The sequence below is a fragment of the Hippocampus zosterae genome, chromosome 7, assembly GCF_025434085.1.
Source record: "Hippocampus zosterae strain Florida chromosome 7, ASM2543408v3, whole genome shotgun sequence".
Taxonomy (NCBI): domain Eukaryota; kingdom Metazoa; phylum Chordata; class Actinopteri; order Syngnathiformes; family Syngnathidae; genus Hippocampus; species Hippocampus zosterae.
Window position 1 is genome coordinate 17,695,308 of NC_067457.1, and position 15,634 is coordinate 17,710,941.

General features: G+C 49.6%; 3 protein-coding genes and 1 long non-coding RNA gene across 6 annotated transcripts; 2 read left to right on the forward strand and 2 right to left on the reverse strand.

Annotated features, from left to right (window-relative positions):
* Positions 1–2,804: 2,804 nt before the first annotated feature.
* Positions 2,805–5,358, forward strand: txnipa (thioredoxin interacting protein a). 2 transcript variants are annotated; one of them, XM_052072312.1, is made up of 6 exons: positions 2,805–3,139; positions 3,312–3,387; positions 3,568–3,715; positions 3,817–4,176; positions 4,261–4,545; positions 4,648–5,358. In XM_052072312.1, the coding sequence occupies exons 1-6, from the start codon at positions 2,887–2,889 to the stop codon at positions 4,693–4,695; spliced, it is 1,170 nt and encodes a 389-aa protein (XP_051928272.1). In that variant the 5' UTR covers positions 2,805–2,886; the 3' UTR covers positions 4,696–5,358. The 2 variants fall into 2 exon arrangements, with proteins under 2 accessions (XP_051928272.1, XP_051928273.1); XM_052072313.1 differs by having other exon boundaries at positions 2,806–3,139; positions 4,657–5,358.
* A 1,715-nt stretch (positions 5,359–7,073) lies between these two features.
* Positions 7,074–9,486, reverse strand: LOC127603555 (uncharacterized). 2 transcript variants are annotated; one of them, XR_007963088.1, is made up of 4 exons: positions 8,662–9,486; positions 8,252–8,382; positions 7,579–7,638; positions 7,074–7,102 (listed from the first exon to the last, which is right to left on the reverse strand). It is a non-coding gene; the product is annotated as an uncharacterized LOC127603555 (long non-coding RNA). The 2 variants fall into 2 exon arrangements; XR_007963087.1 differs by lacking the exon at positions 8,252–8,382.
* An 818-nt stretch (positions 9,487–10,304) lies between these two features.
* chtopa (chromatin target of PRMT1a) lies at positions 10,305–14,539 on the reverse strand. The gene is made up of 6 exons (XM_052069883.1): positions 14,239–14,539; positions 13,463–13,552; positions 12,326–12,476; positions 11,310–11,481; positions 11,060–11,206; positions 10,305–10,975 (listed from the first exon to the last, which is right to left on the reverse strand). The coding sequence occupies exons 1-6, from the start codon at positions 14,250–14,252 to the stop codon at positions 10,785–10,787; spliced, it is 765 nt and encodes a 254-aa protein (XP_051925843.1). The 5' UTR covers positions 14,253–14,539; the 3' UTR covers positions 10,305–10,784.
* Positions 14,540–14,556: 17 nt separating this feature from the next.
* Positions 14,557–15,597, forward strand: snapin (SNAP associated protein). The gene is made up of 4 exons (XM_052069898.1): positions 14,557–14,714; positions 14,879–14,925; positions 15,071–15,189; positions 15,469–15,597. The coding sequence occupies exons 1-4, from the start codon at positions 14,599–14,601 to the stop codon at positions 15,574–15,576; spliced, it is 390 nt and encodes a 129-aa protein (XP_051925858.1). The 5' UTR covers positions 14,557–14,598; the 3' UTR covers positions 15,577–15,597.
* Positions 15,598–15,634: the final 37 nt, after the last annotated feature.

Sequence of the window (15,634 nt, forward strand, 5' to 3'; positions counted from 1 at the left end):
CATTCCCGTAGATGCCGCCAGGCGGCGAAGCCCCGATGCCCGTTCGGAGCCGGACGTCAACGTCTCGGACCGATCGGGTTGCTCGTTGCCGCTCCGTCTTGCTAAATCGAGGACGTTATTCATAGACCGCAAAGACGGCAGGAGCGGCGTCTTGTTACCAGAACGCGCTGCGGTCTTCGTCCTTGTCGCGTATTTCTGTGTTTGTTTGCCACTCGAGCAGCTGCGCTTGGCTTCCTTTTGCTTTGCTCGGCCTCCCGGCGGGATGACGACTGGCCTTTTGAACCCAGGGAGAGCGACACGCGCTCAACACTGAGAAAATCAGTCGATCAACATCCAACCAGTTCCGAGGAAAGACGCAGACGTTTGGAAATCACATTCAAGCTTCCTCCGCTGTCTTGTTTTTGCTCGCACGAAACATTTGCTCATCCGCAGATTGGCCCGCGGGCGAACGTGTTCCAAGAATATCGGCGTCCTCATCTGTGTGGAATTTCAGCGGCGTCAAGACTCGGTCGACCGCCTTGAACAAAGCAAGTGACGTGAACGTCTGTGTGCGAGTGTGAAGTTGCGCCTCGCTCCATATTTTCATTGCAGCGTACTTGGTCTGGCTTCCTGGAGATCAAGATTTGCTACAGTGAAAAACCCCCTGTTGTGAAAAATGTCTTGCTGCAAACATGATTTCGTTGTTGAGGTGTTTCACCGTACTGATTTTTCTTTCTTTTTTTTGCAGCTCCTCCTGCCGCGTCGAAGCAGCCTCGTGAGAACAACACCACTTGCTCCCCGGTCACGCCCGCCGCCCCTGTAACGGGTCACGCGACGGCAGGGAGCCAAAGCGGCCAAGAGCTTCCATGAACGGCACGCTTGGGTAAAAGCCGTGAAATACGCGCGAACGGGCTTCCTTCGCTTTGCTCTCGCCGCTTTGTCAAATGAGCAGCGGCCGTTTGGGCGAAAGGCATCCCCCCCCCCCAGGAAAGCACATTACACAACAGAGCACCAGTCACATTCGTTCTGAGAATCGGTTCACGCCGGAACAATGTTACAAGAACGTGCGGCTGGTTCCGTGAAGAACTTCGCCTCTTGACACTCGAGCGCGACCGATCCATCAGCCCAGATTCAAACAAGTTATTTGACTTTCTCAGGAATGTTTTGATGAATCCGACCATCAATGAGTTCTCCCAATTGTGTTCCCGCTCAATTCTCGGCAAAAACAAAATGGAAAAACGCTGACCCGGCGGGCCGACGTGCGCTTCGGCGATGACGCGGGAGGACGTTGGGACCGCGAGCTGCCCTCGCTCACTTGGGCTTTGTTTTGTTTTTTTTCCCCCGTTGAGTTCCTTCCTTCACCCGCCCGACCCGACGGAAAGGCCGTTGAGTGTTTTCAAATGTACAGGGCAGCGGTATCGACGACAGAGAGAGCAGAGCGCTTCGGGGGCGGGGCAAGCGCTGAGGTCAAGCGGAGGTGGTTGTTGATGCAAAGCCAAACATGTTTTTGCAGGCCGTCGCAGGGAAGGTACAACACGTGCTTCAGCCTGGTGTGGGTTTCTTTTTTGCTTTTCCCTTACACGCCATAAAAGGCAAGAGGTGAGCTCGGAGGAATTCACGCCTTCAAAAGGCAGCCATCAAAGAGCCGCTCTCCATCTTGGCCAGACCGGAAGGCCTAATGCAAGTCGACGCCGTTCCTTCTGTGTTGCATGGCGAGTAGTTGACCGAACTGCCCGCCGACTTTGATATCGAACAGGTCCAAATTGCAAGCGGATGGCGGGGAGCGCAAAAGCTTAGCTCAATGTCAACAGACAGGGGGAGGGGGTGTCTGTTTCGTCTATTTCCATCCCGGAGCGCTTGAGGGAATCACTCGCCGAGGCATTTCGGAAGGAGGGCAAAGGGAACGAGAGGGATTCAATTTGAGGCACGTCAACATGGCCCGAATGCGATGAGCGCGCGAGCGCAAATCCCGCAACCGCGGCCAAGAGTCGAGATGGATTTGGCCACAACGGCCTGCCCAATGCAACCAAAGAGCGGCTGTGAAGGGAGACCTCCAATGTGGAGTCTTCCAGACGATCCGGGCCAAACCATTTAAGTCAATCAATAGTAACGTTGGGTGGAGGGGGGAGGGGAGCTACCCTCGTTTTATGACCAGCACACAAACTGCAGGATGTCAAAACAAAGAAATCAAATCGATGCTCGATTCCACGCCGTATGCGCTATGCTGACTTTCGGTCGCTTTGACTTGGTGCGAGTGCCACAACAAAGAGCCACAAACATGGCTGCGAGCAGACTTTGACTTGGGATTGTTTTGCCAGCTGCTCGAAAATGACTTTCCCTCGACAACAACAAACGCAAAAGAAAAAAAAAGGTGTTGTGTTCCAAATCGGCCGTCGTATCGGTTTTGTTGACGGTATCGAACAGAACATTTTGTTCCTCCGTCGTTCCCCTCGGCTTTTTCCCGGAAAGGAATTAGCGAACAGAAAGCAGTTTGGTCTAAACAACAAAGCCGCGTCGACTTTTCGAACACTTGGCACCGCCGTCGCGGATGCGTCATAAACCAACCCCCCCCCTCCCTCCCCGGGGTGTTTACTCCGGGAGCATTTCGGTATGCGGCAGGCCGCGTCGACTTCCTCTACACACGAGCCGAGCACGCCTCTTCGGGCGCTTGAGCACGCGGCGTTCACGCGTCGACGGCGGGCGCCCATTGGTCGAGCCCGAGCAAAACAAGCCGTTTGCGCCAATGGCCGCGCCGCGCACGCCGATTCACGCTCGCTCTGCATGACGGGCCGGGGCGAGTCGAGGCAAAACCGGCCCGTTCTCGGGTCGACCCCTCGCTTAAAAAGACGAAGGCGACGGCGCCGTCCAAACACTCCGCGAAGGGACCCCCTCGAATCACCCGCAGACATGGTGGCCATGTTGAGGCGACTCAAGTCGTTCCAAATCGTTTTCGACGACTCGAAGAGTTTTTACTGCGGCGGCGACAGGCTGTCGGGCCAAGTGCAGGTGGAAGTGAACGAAGTGACGCGCGTGTCGGCGCTCAGGATTCTGGCCTTGGGAAGCGCCAAAGTGGAATACGCCAAAGGCAAGCAGCGCTGCCGACAGGAGGCCGAGTACCTCCGACACGAGGCCGTTTTGCGCCTTCGGGATCAACCGACAGGTACGACCGAGCCTCGACGCCACAAAGACGGAACGCAAAGTGCCATTTTGCCTTTCGTTTCCTTGGAAGGAGAAAAAAAACAAGATGGAAGAAGGAAGCGTCAACATTGCGTCACCCACTGTTATGCTAGTTCGCTCCAACTTATCACAGCGACTTTTTTTTTCTTTTCCAGACACCGATGGCTCGGTTCTCTTGAGGCCAAACAACAAATACGACTACTGCTTTGAATTCGACCTCCCTCAACACGGGTGAGTGTCCTGTCTTTTTCGCCTCAAAGAACCAACTTTGAATAAATAGCACTGGGTTAATGGAAAGAGCCACAAAGTGACATTTCAGTCCAATTTGGATCCTTTCCTGCAGCTGTCGTGATCTCCCTCAATTTTGTTTACCCTCGCGATGAACAAAACGTTCCCCGGATGTTGTTGCAGGAAGCTGGTGTCTTCTTACAAAGGCAAGTTTGGCTACGTTCACTATTACGTGAAGGCCAAGTTGGAGAGAACGCAGCAGCCCACCCTGGAGTGCAAGAAACACTTTGAGGTCGAGGAACCTCTCGACGTCAACACGCCAGACCTGCTGGTACGTTGGACGAGGCAAATCCCAAAACCTTTTGGCAGATACGGTCTCGACATTGATTTTAAATTTTTTTCCCCCTCTTTCTGTGTGCGTTTGGCTCACAGTGTCCGACAGGTGGTACGAGGGAGAAAAAAGTCACCTGCATGTTCATCCCGGACGGCCAAGTGTCGCTCAACGCCAAAATCGATCGTCGCGGCTTCTGCGAGGGCGAGGACATCTGCATCAACGCCAAGTTCGAGAACACGTGCTCGCGCATCGTGGTTCCCAAGGCCGCCATCATCGCCAAGCACACCTACCAGGCCAACGGCCGCACCAAAATCTTCCGCCAGAAGTTGTCGTCAGTGCGGGGCAACCACATCATCTCGGGCATGTGCGACGCCTGGCAGGGCAAAAGCATCCGGGTGCCCAAGATCAAGCCGTCCAAGCTGGACTGTGACCTCATTCGCATGGAGTATGCCTTGATGGTAAGTTGCGTATTCCAAGAAACCCCCCCCCCCCCAAAAAAAATCTCCTCCTCCATCGGCTGAGCAAAAGTCGACTCGCCGCAGATTTACATCCACATTCCCGGGAGCGAGAAGCTGATCCTGGAGCTGCCTTTGGTGATCGGCACCGCCGGGCTGGGCAGCCGCAGCAGCAGCGTGAGCAGCCAGGATGGGTCGCTCAGCTGGTTGTCGCTGGGCGTGCCCGAGCTGCCCAGCTACCGCGACGTCACCCGCGACCTCCACATGGAGCAGCCGCTGACGCCGCTCCTGGACGACTTTGACGGCGACGACAGCCCCATCTTCATGAACCCGCCGTCCTTCTGTTTCCCCCCGCCTCCGGTCTACACGGAGGTACCTGCCCCGACCGAATCCCGCCCACCCGCCATTAGCGGCGGGAAGGCGTCGCCCCTTTTTTTTCTCTCTCTCTCTAACGGAAGTTCCCATCCTTTACAGACCGACGAGGAGTTCAACATCAACGCCCACATGCTGCCGGTCTGCTGAAAGCGCTTCCTTCTGCATTTTCTACAAAATGGCGGCGCAGCTTTCGGGCCGGCGCTAACCGGAACCGACGTTTCCCCTGCCGTCGGGAGGCCGCGGTGGCGAGCCGCGCCCGAGCCGAACCTTCCCTGCCGCGCCGAAAGCTGGCCAGCGCGCGCGCGGCGTTCCGCATGTCCCGGATAAGCCGCCCCCCACCCAACTGTCTTCCCGTCGACGGGTCACTTTGTCGCTTCATGCTGGTGGCAGCGCCGACCGCCTGCTGTTGTTGGACTCTGCGGAGCCCCGCTTTGTCACTCCAGGGTCAGCAAAAGACAATCCCTGGCCTTGCCTGTTACTCGAAGCCTTCGTCGGGCGTCTTGGACAGGATTGCACTCGCCGCCGTCAATGAATCCCGCCGGGGTGTCGATGAAAGCTCAGCTTGGCGTCTTCTTGAACGTAGTTGACCACTTTTTGCTCAAAGGGATGTGTTGCATTTTTTGGAGATGCGTTTTGCTGTACTACTGCCTGGAAGCGCTTTTGTGATTTGAAGATGTGCGCGCACGTTTCTGAATCGACCCGTCAGTGCGAAACAGGATTTGGAAAGGTCACCTGTTTTTGATCCGCGTGCCCTATTTTCCACCAAACGTTTTGCTCACTTGATGTTGGGATGATGGAGAGGAAGAAAAACCCAACCAAAAAAATGTGCCTGATTTGTACCTGATTTTCTGTAGTCCTTGATGACATTTCGCGTCAAGATTCTTGCTGTTTTGTTTCACACCTTCCTGTCTTCAGGGCATCAAACCAAGTCTGATTTGTATTAAAAAGAACTAATCTTTGATACATGTATGTTTTTTGTATGTTTTGATAATAAATTGGGAAAAGATTTGTGATGTCTCCATTTTGCAGCGTTAGTAAGCCGTTTTTAGCCGAAATAAACAACCATGTATAGTAAGGCGTTTTTAGCTGAAAAAAACGTCCATGTATAGTAAGGCGTTTTTTGCTGAAAAAAATGACCATGTATAGTAAGGCGTTTTTAGCCCCCAAAAAAACGACCATGTATAGTAAGGCGTTACGCCTTACTATACATGGTCGTTTTTTTAGGCAAAAAACGCCTTACTATACATGGTCGTTTTTTTGGGGGCTAAAAACGCCTTACTATACATGGTCGTTTTTTTAGGCAAAAAACGCCTTACTATGCATGGTCGTTTTTTTTCCGGCTAAAAACGGCTTACTATCCATGGTCGTTTTTTTAGGCAAAAAACGCCTTACTATGCATGGTCGTTTTTTTTCCGGCTAAAAACGGCTTACTATCCATGGTCGTTTTTTTAGGCAAAAAACGCCTTACTATGCATGGTCGTTTTTTTTCCGGCTAAAAACGGCTTACTATACATGGTCGTTTTTTTTTTCGGCTAAAAACGGCTTACCATACATGGTCGTTTTTAAGGCAAAAAACGCCTTACTATGCATGGTCGTTTTTTTTTCGGGTAAAAACGGCTTACTATACATGGTTGTTTTTTTTCCGGCTAAAAACGGCTTACTATTATACATGGTCGGGTTTTTTTTCGGCTAAAAACTGCTTACTATACATGGTCGTTTCTTTCGGCTAAAAACGCCTTCCTTTCCATCATAGGTGTCAAACTCAGGTCCTGGAGGGCTGCTGTCCTGCATGTTTTCTAAGTCTCCCTGTTGCAACACAGCTGATTCAAATGAAGAGCTTCAATGTCAGGCTTCCGCAGAGCTTGTTGATGATCTGAATCAGGTGTGTTGCAAAAGGGAGACTTGGAAAACATGCATGACAGTGGCCTTCCAGGACCCGAGTTTGACACCTATGATTTTGATACCTATGACCAAGTTTTTTTCCCACCCTTGACCTAGAACAAAAGTTCACGTGAAAAATAAGCACCCAGAGCGTTGAAACGTTGCTCTAAGAAGTCACTGTGGATGTGCACTGCCACTTGCTGGACATACAATTGTACTACGAGATGTATAGAGTCAAAAACTAGGAACTTTTCAAACACTTTATTTCTTTTGAACAAGAAGGCCACTTCACAGCCTCGGAAAATTTTCAAAGTGCTTTATTGACAAGGCAAGAGATGACTAAAAAAAATGTTCACCCGCTCGCTCTTCCCTTTCATCATGGTTTGCTGTCGAGGGGGAAAAAAAAAAATAATAAGAGGGCATGGAGGAATCAGAACAATGCATCAAGAGACAGAGCAGCAGAAATGTTCCCAACGAATCTTCTGAGCAGACTGCCGCAGAAGTTCACTGGGATGGTTTTTATTTCTGGTCAGGTCCACAGCAAGTCAGGAACGAAATTACCTGAAAGCCTTGGTATGTGACCAATACACTAAATCAAAAAGTGGGCACGGTTCATTACTTACATATGTTTTTTGAATGTTCAATATGCTTGCGGAAGAAGGAACTCTGTCAACTGTGAGATGAAAAACAGGTTTGTATTAGGGCAAAATGTTACGCGTATTCAATTGAAAAGACTGCGGCTGGCTTGTTTCAGTCATTCCAGGACTCCAAACACAGGCAAGCGAAGAGCCCAACGATGACGGATTACTTGCTCTCGCACGTAATTTTTAACACGCCTGCAGATGAAGCAGCAGCAGGATGCAGACACCAAACAGTGCAGACCCAAAAGAAGTCGAACGGTGCGGTTAAAAACTGACCGTTCAAGTGTTTATCACTTGAGGAATCGCAAGCAGTTAAAATGTCATCTTGAGGGCCGTTTCTTTTTAAGCAAAAATATTTTTTGGTCATGGAGAATAACACTCTCATATTCATGCTTCATTTATCTTAATATCTTACCCTAGCTCTGATATTGTAAAAAAAAAAAAGATTAATTGTATGCTTTTTAAAACATTTCAGAAAACCTTAGAGCTGGAGAAGGAGGAAAAACACCTCGGCTGGCAATCATCTGCTGGAAGGTTACGGGTGGGCTCAGCTTGGCCTCGGCGCTACCTGAAGAAAGAATGTCAAAAATCCATTGAGACCATTTCAACACGAGACTGCACTTTTTTTTAAAATGACACATCAATCACCATGTCTTTAAAAATAAATAAAAAGACTATTGCATGACAAAAGGTTGTGTCAACCCTTATACCAGGACTCCTCCCACACGCAGCGAAGAGACCAACGATGCCACGAGCTGACTTTGTTCTCGCACCGGGTTTTGAACAAGCATGCTGATGGAGCAGCAGGCCGCAGATACCCAACGGTGCCGTTAATCTACACACATTCTCGGTGGCCTTCAACAAGCGGGACCGCGATGAGATGGGACTGGATCTCACCGCTATTGCAAGCACTGCGGGTCAGCCATCTTCATCGGGTTGAAATGAGTCGTGCATTGCGTCCCAGGTGAAAGTCGGCGAGGCCCAGCTTCAGAGTAGACGACTCCTGTAAGAGGGAGCGGACCATCGTCAACTTTCGCCTGCAACTTTTTTTCTGCGGTCAAAAAGTCGCGCCGTGTCAATCAGAAAGGCAATCGTCACTCACAATTCAGAGCAGTTGAACATATTTCGCCAATCATCACGTAAACTGTCGCTAGTGGACAAAATACAAGCGGACAACTCACCTCGCTGGAACCACGGCGGGGGGGTTTGGATAAACTTTATTGTCAAATGTACTGTATGTACCATACAGGACAGATGAAATTTCTTCCTTCTCAACATAAAACAAGAGGAGCCGCTGCGGGTGTCCGCGCCGCTATCAAAAGAAAAGCATAAGGGGGAAACAAATAAGTACATTTAGATCCAAAGACACCAGGAGATCTGTCAATGACGGAATGTCTTTCTCATTAGTGACACTACAGCAGAGGGTTGACTGCAGTGGGTTGCGAGAGAATTAGTTGGTCTTTGCACCGCAACAGCTCCGTGGCCCACCGCACAGGACCAAAGCGCTTGCTGTGCCAAAAAGCTCATGCGCTTTAATGTATACAGTCAACTAACAGGGTACACTAGAGAAAAGACATTGAGCAGTACCAACCTCGCATTTCAGTCTCCTGACTCTCGAGCCAGCCGCGAAAGCTACGTCACCCCACCCTGCAAGGAAATGCCACATTCAGGTTGGGATTCACAGTGAGAGCCCGTTCAGGAAAGAGTTTTCACACAAAACGTCGAGGAATAACTTTAGCATCAGGTGACAAATCGGCAGGCAAATGACAGACGAGTCATGTCTCAAGCCTCATTGACACCGTGCAGCAACCAATAGTGCGGCGGTGAAAGCAAAACCTGAAGTGCTGTGGCCACGGCTGTCACGGGAAGAGGCCGCTCAAGAAGGCCAACCCCCCCAAACTTTGAACAGCACGCGGCAGCGGAGCTGACCCGAGACTAACGCTAATTATACATTTTAAAAGGTGCTCGCTTTAAACATCGGTAGTGACTAGTTGAGCCGTTGCGTTGGGAAAGCAACGCGAGTCTACTTAAACCATTCAATCCGGTCATGTTCATTACAGTATTCCAAAATCCATCGTCTCGGTCATTCGGTTAGCTTGCATGCAAAGAATCACGTGGCCAAAGAGACCGTTTCGCTCTGCTATTTCGGCAGACGCACCCCCCCCCCAAAAAAAAACAAAACAAAAAACACATTGCTTTAAGGTGACAAGACGTCAGATGTTCGTTTCAAAATACATCTACTCAAGATCAACAGCGTTCGAGAAACCCCTTAAGTCTACCGGCCTGGAATCGAACATCGTTGTCGTACAACGCGCGGTAATTAAAAGAAACAAACGCATCGGATAAAAATACAGTACTCAAGTATTCAACGTGTGAAAATCGCCATCATCATAATACAAATGACTCAAGTGAGTGCGAGTACCTCATGCTGAGGAACCTGCTCGGTCGCGACCTGGGCGTCGAAAGGAGCGAGCGACGATGCTGCAAAACTCTTTATATGTGCGTTGCGACAATTGCAAGCACTTTACGATAAATACCCGATTGGCCGGTTGTTCCTATTGTGTCTGGAGATTGCGAAAAGAGGGCACATTGTTCTTCTTCCAGTGTTTTGATTTGACGTTACATAAAAGTTGACACAGGCTGTGTGCCGGTTACTCGAGCTTAATCCATACTGTCGTCTCTTTACTTGATAAAGAGTAAATGTCACAAAGGCGTCTCGTTTATTGTTAAGGCTTTCGCCAAGCCCTTTGCTGCCAATCGCAGCTGCTCAAAATTCTCTTTGCCTAACCAAGTGCAAGAGCCGAAGATTAGGTCCCCATTGCGGGACAAATAAAGGATATCTTATTTATTTTGTTACCGCTCAGTTGTTTCTATTGCTCCAACGCACCGTAGACGAGCATTCGAGTGCACGTTATGCGTTGAGGTTCCTCTCAAGTTTAAAAACTTGGTTAATTTTGCAGCACCCGGTGCATTATTGAACAGCCACCAAACCTTTCACGAATATGTTCAATTCAGAGAGCACCAAGCAACCGATTTTAGAGCGTATCGTGAGTACACCAGAGCATCGAGACACTTGCAAAATAATTCCAAGTCTTGCCTTGTTTTCACTACTTAGATTGCCCGACTGTTAAATTGGCAGTCTCTTGCAATTCAGCTGGAAATTCATAGATGATGGCTGTTGGGTCAGGATGCTTAAAGGCAAAAAGGTCTCAAACACAGAAAACACACACGGCATTGGCTGGGAAGGAAGGGAGGCTTTGTTTACACATTCTTTTGACATTATGAACCAGTGCCGAAATGCCTGAGAAGACCAAATTCTGGCTGTACAGAAACATAACATTTGCAATTGGCAGAAACAAAGTCAGAAGGCGACTCAAACATCTTAACAAAGTGGGTGACGAGAGAATCTGAACAGGGTATGAAAGGACATGGTACAGTAAAAATAAAACAACCGAACTCTTGCAGATTTCGAAAAGTCATTTCATACTGTGATGGAGAATTCAAATGGGCTTCATCGGCAACAATTATAGAAATGACTTGTGGATGACAGCACATTCAGTGTGACGAATTTTCTGCTCGTCCAAAGCGCCCTGCTCTGGACTGTCGTTTCTCTCATCAAAACGATTCACCCCATTTTCTGAGAACGAGTAGACGCTATGCAGCACGTGCGAAAAAGGCGCTGTGCAGTTCTCGCAGTCCCTCGAGTCCCAAGTGTCACTCCATGCTCTCCGGGTTTGCCTGGGCCATGTAGGCATCCAGTTCCGCATCGAGGTGACCTTTGGTCTTTGACATGTAAGCGTCCAGCTGGTTGTCCAGTTGCTCGCGGGTCACCGACGGTCGGCCGACACCTCTGCCGCGGCCACGTCTGCCGGCAAAACCGCCGCGCCCGCGGAGCCCGCCGCGCCCTGTCCACCAATGCGCACAAAGCAACGGTTGAGCGGACAGATAGACATTTCAGAGAATTCACTCGGCGCGTGCGGCAAGAGCACCTCTGGACACTCCTCCACGGGGGGCTCCTCTCCCCATAGGCCCGCCGCGGCCGGGAATTCCCGCCCGCTGGCGCCCACCTCTACGAAATGCCATACGGCCAGCGGAGCCGCGGCCTCGGACGGGGAACCCGGGAGTCATTCGTTTTCCTACGTTGTTAAAAAACACACAAAAAAAAAACGGCACTTGCATTCAGCGGTGGTTTGGTGGGGGAGACAAGATTTGAATGTGCGTGACAAAGTGGTTAGGCACCTCTCAGCGAAAGCGCACCGCTCATCATTCCTCCTCTGCCCCTTCCGCGAAGTCCTCTGGTCATCCCGCGCAAGCCTCCTCTGCCACCGATGGCACCGCCGCGCATCCCCAAGCCAACCGGGCGACCCAACCTGGCTTGGATGTTGCTCTTCCCCAGTCGTTGCTTCAGGCTCTGACAAATGATTCCAAACAGAGTTTCAACACTTTCAAAGGGGAGGGACTCTTGCATAGGACTGGCCCAAACCCCGCATTTGTGGTCTTGGCACATCGCGCGTGACCAATGACATCAGGCTGTAGCTGGAACACTCGTGTTTGTTCGCCAACAGACTCACGACTTAGGTCAGTGGTCGCTATCGGCAGTAACCGCATTCGCCTCTCTCACTCTTGTCCTTCTTCCCCAGACTTTTGTGGGGCACACCTGGAGGTGGCAGAAACAACTGGCTTTTTAAGACACACGGACGGTCGGACAGGCAGACCTTGTCGGGTAATGAAAACAGTAAGTTGGGGCTCGTCGTTTGGCCCAAAATGCACCATGCGTTTTCCATTCTCAGACCCGGGTTGAATGAGGAAATGTCAGGTTCTGACCTCTGGGGGAAAGCCAACATGCCTTTGTGAGCCGCTTAAAAAGGGGCGTGGCCAGATTTGGATGAAATGTTGGAACACCTTTGGGAAGAAGCAAGGCCCAGCGATATTTCTCCTCTGATTGGCATGTGATTGCAAAGAAGAGATTCACGACAACCTTTGAAAAAGTCAGCTTCAATTCAGATCAGACCGTCATACTCCCCAGCCCTTAATCGGAACGGTCTTTGAACTTCTCAACTTCAAGCATTTCCGCTCCATCGGTAGCTCAGAATTGTTCACCACCGTGTGAACCGGGAAGACCTTCCGCGTGACATTTGCTACGCAATAGCACGTAGACTATTCGCGAAAAGACGATCCTCTCGCCCGATGACAACCCCGTTTGTTTATGAACAGCCCATGCGATGAGAAAGTCCAACGAGGCGCGGGGGGCGTACCTGTTTGTGACTCAGAGCAGCTTGCACCGAGGGGCGATTCTCCATCTGCTGGGCCAGCCGGCGATTGCGTGAACTGGCCATATGCTGCTGTTGCATGGTGGCTCGAATGCTAACCGCTGTGGGCTGCTTGTTCTTCAGCATGTTAGTGAAGCTTTAGGAGGTGGGAGGGAGAAGAGGCAGTAAAAGACGAGGATAGGGGACACAGAGGAGGAGGAAGCAGGTTTCCACATCAAGTCATTTTTCAAGTCATGGATGCGGCCGCGCTTGTTGGCGTGGCTCTTTAGTCATTTACGTTCCACTTGCTGGCACTCATTTCTCTCTCTCTCTCGGAAATAGCAACACTTTTTTACTTTTCCAAACCGAGCACAAGCAGCACAGCAGAACAAGACGGAGAGAGCGAGAGAAATCATTGACTTTAAGATCGGAAGAAAAGAAAAAAAGACAAGAGAAAAGGGAGTACAATTGCCACTTACTGGCCTCAAGCTTACCGGCTCACGCCGCAGGAGCAGAGGCCACGGACTATGTTGGCAACTCGGCCTCTTACAGCAAGGACCGTGACAAGGATGGCACGCGGCAGAGTAGGCCGCCGCGTCACGTCCAGGCTAGGACCGAGTACCTGAACTTGTATGGAGAAAGAGTAACAGAGAAGAAAGACGAAAGGTGCTGAACTTCAGCTGGTTTGAGAGAGAATGAGAGAACCTTTTTTTTTCTTTTTTGGTGGGGTTGCAATATCTCCACTCCCCTGTATTGCGTATACTTCATGTATACTGTGGTGTGTTACATAACAGGGAGTGGGAGTGCCATGGAATTTTCAGGACAGCGGTCTGGTCCATCATGGGCCCAGTAAGTATTATTGCCTCATCTCCCTTTGTGCACTGCTCACACATAGCATTCGGGCTGGGCAACCAAACTCCTGTAGTGCCTCGCAGCGCTCTTATTCAGCTTACGCACCCAAAAATATTCACAAGTCCAACAAAGCCAAGTGAGCAGTGCACACGCAAGGATACTTCAAAACCGTATCCATTTTAGGCCGGGTCCCTGACAGTATCCTTCTTCAGAGAGCACAAGGACCTTCAAACCTCAAGGATGGCCCTTGATTCTGGTGTTAAACTGCCGACAGGGCGCATGACGTCTCACCGCTCGTTCAGGGACACTTTGGTGGTGCTCTTCAGGACCACTTTTTGAGAGGATGCGGCACTCATTCTGATTGATTTCTGTTGAAGGCTCCTGGAAATAAGAAACATAGTAACTACAAACAATGCTGACAATATATACTTTCACAGTTAATGACAAGACAGTTAGCTTTTTCTAAGAGTACCGCAAACTGTGAGCACAAAACCGAAAACCCAACCGTGTGTGTGTGTGTGTATGCATATATATATACATATTGTGGGACAAATAAAGGATATCTTATATACTGTATATGTATGTGTGTGTGTGTGTGCAGTCAATCAAGCACTTGATGCATCCCATATAATGTTCCAAGGTGAAATAAATGGGTTTCAACTGGTGAGGAGTAACCTCTGTCGCTTGGTGGGGAACGCGACCAATTGGATACTGAATGGTGGCCCACTGATAACCCTAAACAATAATAATACATCATTCACTCGTAGCTGAAAACCTGGTAAATGTGCGTGGATTCGATTGTGGTGCTCCCAAAAGTCTCGTGAAAAAAAATCAACATCACCAGTTTTGGTCACTCTATCGTTTGCTCACTTTCTTACACGGCCCCCAAGGCCTTGCTCGTCCGTCATTGATTTGATTTTATAAAGCGAAACACTCATTCTCCACCGAGCAAAATAGAGTATGAGGTAATCTTCGACGACATTACTATATAGCAAGCAAGCTGCCTAACTTCATTCAAACCGAACTCGTTTAAACAACGATGTAAAATGATTTAAACCTTGACTCACAATGAACGTTGCATCGGTCGAAAAAAAGCCAGCTAGCTAAACTTAGCTTCAAGAGCTAGCTTGTTCCAACACCACCGGGCCGAGGGGGTGTTGTTAATTGCCACTTTTGGTTCAAGAAAAACACTTCACCACCAAAGTAAGCTCCGCGAAAAAAAAAGAAACGAACGACGACTACTAATGGTCTCTCGAACCACTTTGGAGCGACAAGACAAACGTTGAGAAGCGACTCTGACGAAACGACTTCTTAAAATGGTGCTGCCCGTGTAGCCGACGAGATGGCTGGAAGAAAATGGAGACGCTCGCTCTCTGACGTCACGACGCACAGTTTCCGGCGACGCTCTGTTGCGGTCCTCCAAGAAAATGGCTTCCGGGCTCGTCGTTGACAACTCCTCCGCTAAAGATGTCATTGCGGAGGGCATGCTCGATCTTTTGAAACCAGCCGTCCAACAATTGGACCTGCACGTTCACTCTGTCAGGTAATACATGCGCATCATAATCAGCATTTGGAATCGACTGTGTTTTCATCGTCACCTAGCATCACATCGCTGGTAGCTTCGGTCTCGTCACTCAGGCGCGGCTCTCCGGGAAAGTTCAACGTTTGACCTTTTGAAATTGTTCTCCATTTGTATGTCATCTACAGAGAGAGCCAAGTTGAACTTAGGGAGCACATAGACAACCTTGCCTCAGGTAAATTGATTTCTTTTGGGCAGGCTGAATGACAAGCCCGCGATTCCCACAGATAACAAGAGAAACACCTCAGCACGTCTGCGAGGAGCGCAATTCCCTATATTTGACTTCGGACGGGTGTTGGTTGTCTTTCCTTTCTGTACAGAATTATGCAGGATAAACGAACATCAAAAGGTGGCTCTTGATCTGGACCCATATGTAAAGAAACTTCTTAATGCTAGACGAAGAGTCGTGCTCGTAAACAACATCCTGCAGAATGCTCAGGTTAGTGTTGTGTGTCTCTTAACGCAGACATATCTGACAAGATTTACTCTTTATTGCTCGTGTGCAAATAGTTCACCAAGTGAGGTCAAGTCAATCTTTGGCCAACTACCAATTTATGAAAATGGGTCTTCCTTCTAAATTCCTGCTCTACTGTTGTCATTGCCCTAAAACCAAGTGTACCCGCTATGATTTGCCAGTTAGGCTGGGCAAGATTTCATCACTTTCATGAAAAGTAAAAAAAAACAAAACACACAAGCATGGTGTTGTTTCTGTCTTCAGGAGCGTCTAAGAAGACTGAACCATAATGTAGCCAAAGAGACAGCGCGAAGAAAGACCATGTTGGAGGCCTCAGGAGTGTTGGCCTCTCGCCCTCCCAGTAAACCCTGACATTCCATGATCTCTGCACAACAAAACGAGGTTGGGCCAATCTACAGGGGTACTTTTG

What these genes read in the sequence shown, in the direction of transcription:
- chtopa (XM_052069883.1), bottom strand. An exon ending in AAAGTGTCCCTGAACGAGCG is followed by an intron (nt 12,477 to 13,462) that starts GTGAGACGTCAT and finishes CACCTCCTAAAG; the next exon opens with CTTCACTAACATGCTGAAGA. An exon ending in CTGCTCTGAGTCACAAACAG is followed by an intron (nt 11,482 to 12,325) that starts GTACGCCCCCCG and finishes ATCATTTGTCAG; the next exon opens with AGCCTGAAGCAACGACTGGG.
- txnipa (XM_052072312.1), top strand. Translation starts at nt 2,887, where the DNA reads ATGGTGGCCATGTTGAGGCGACTCAAGTCGTTCCAAATCGTTTTCGAC. An exon ending in TCAACACGCCAGACCTGCTG is followed by an intron (nt 3,716 to 3,816) that starts GTACGTTGGACG and finishes TTTGGCTCACAG; the next exon opens with TGTCCGACAGGTGGTACGAG. An exon ending in CGCCTCCGGTCTACACGGAG is followed by an intron (nt 4,546 to 4,647) that starts GTACCTGCCCCG and finishes CATCCTTTACAG; the next exon opens with ACCGACGAGGAGTTCAACAT.
- snapin (XM_052069898.1), top strand. Translation starts at nt 14,599, where the DNA reads ATGGCTTCCGGGCTCGTCGTTGACAACTCCTCCGCTAAAGATGTCATT. An exon ending in CTGCACGTTCACTCTGTCAG is followed by an intron (nt 14,715 to 14,878) that starts GTAATACATGCG and finishes TGTCATCTACAG; the next exon opens with AGAGAGCCAAGTTGAACTTA. An exon ending in CATAGACAACCTTGCCTCAG is followed by an intron (nt 14,926 to 15,070) that starts GTAAATTGATTT and finishes CTTTCTGTACAG; the next exon opens with AATTATGCAGGATAAACGAA.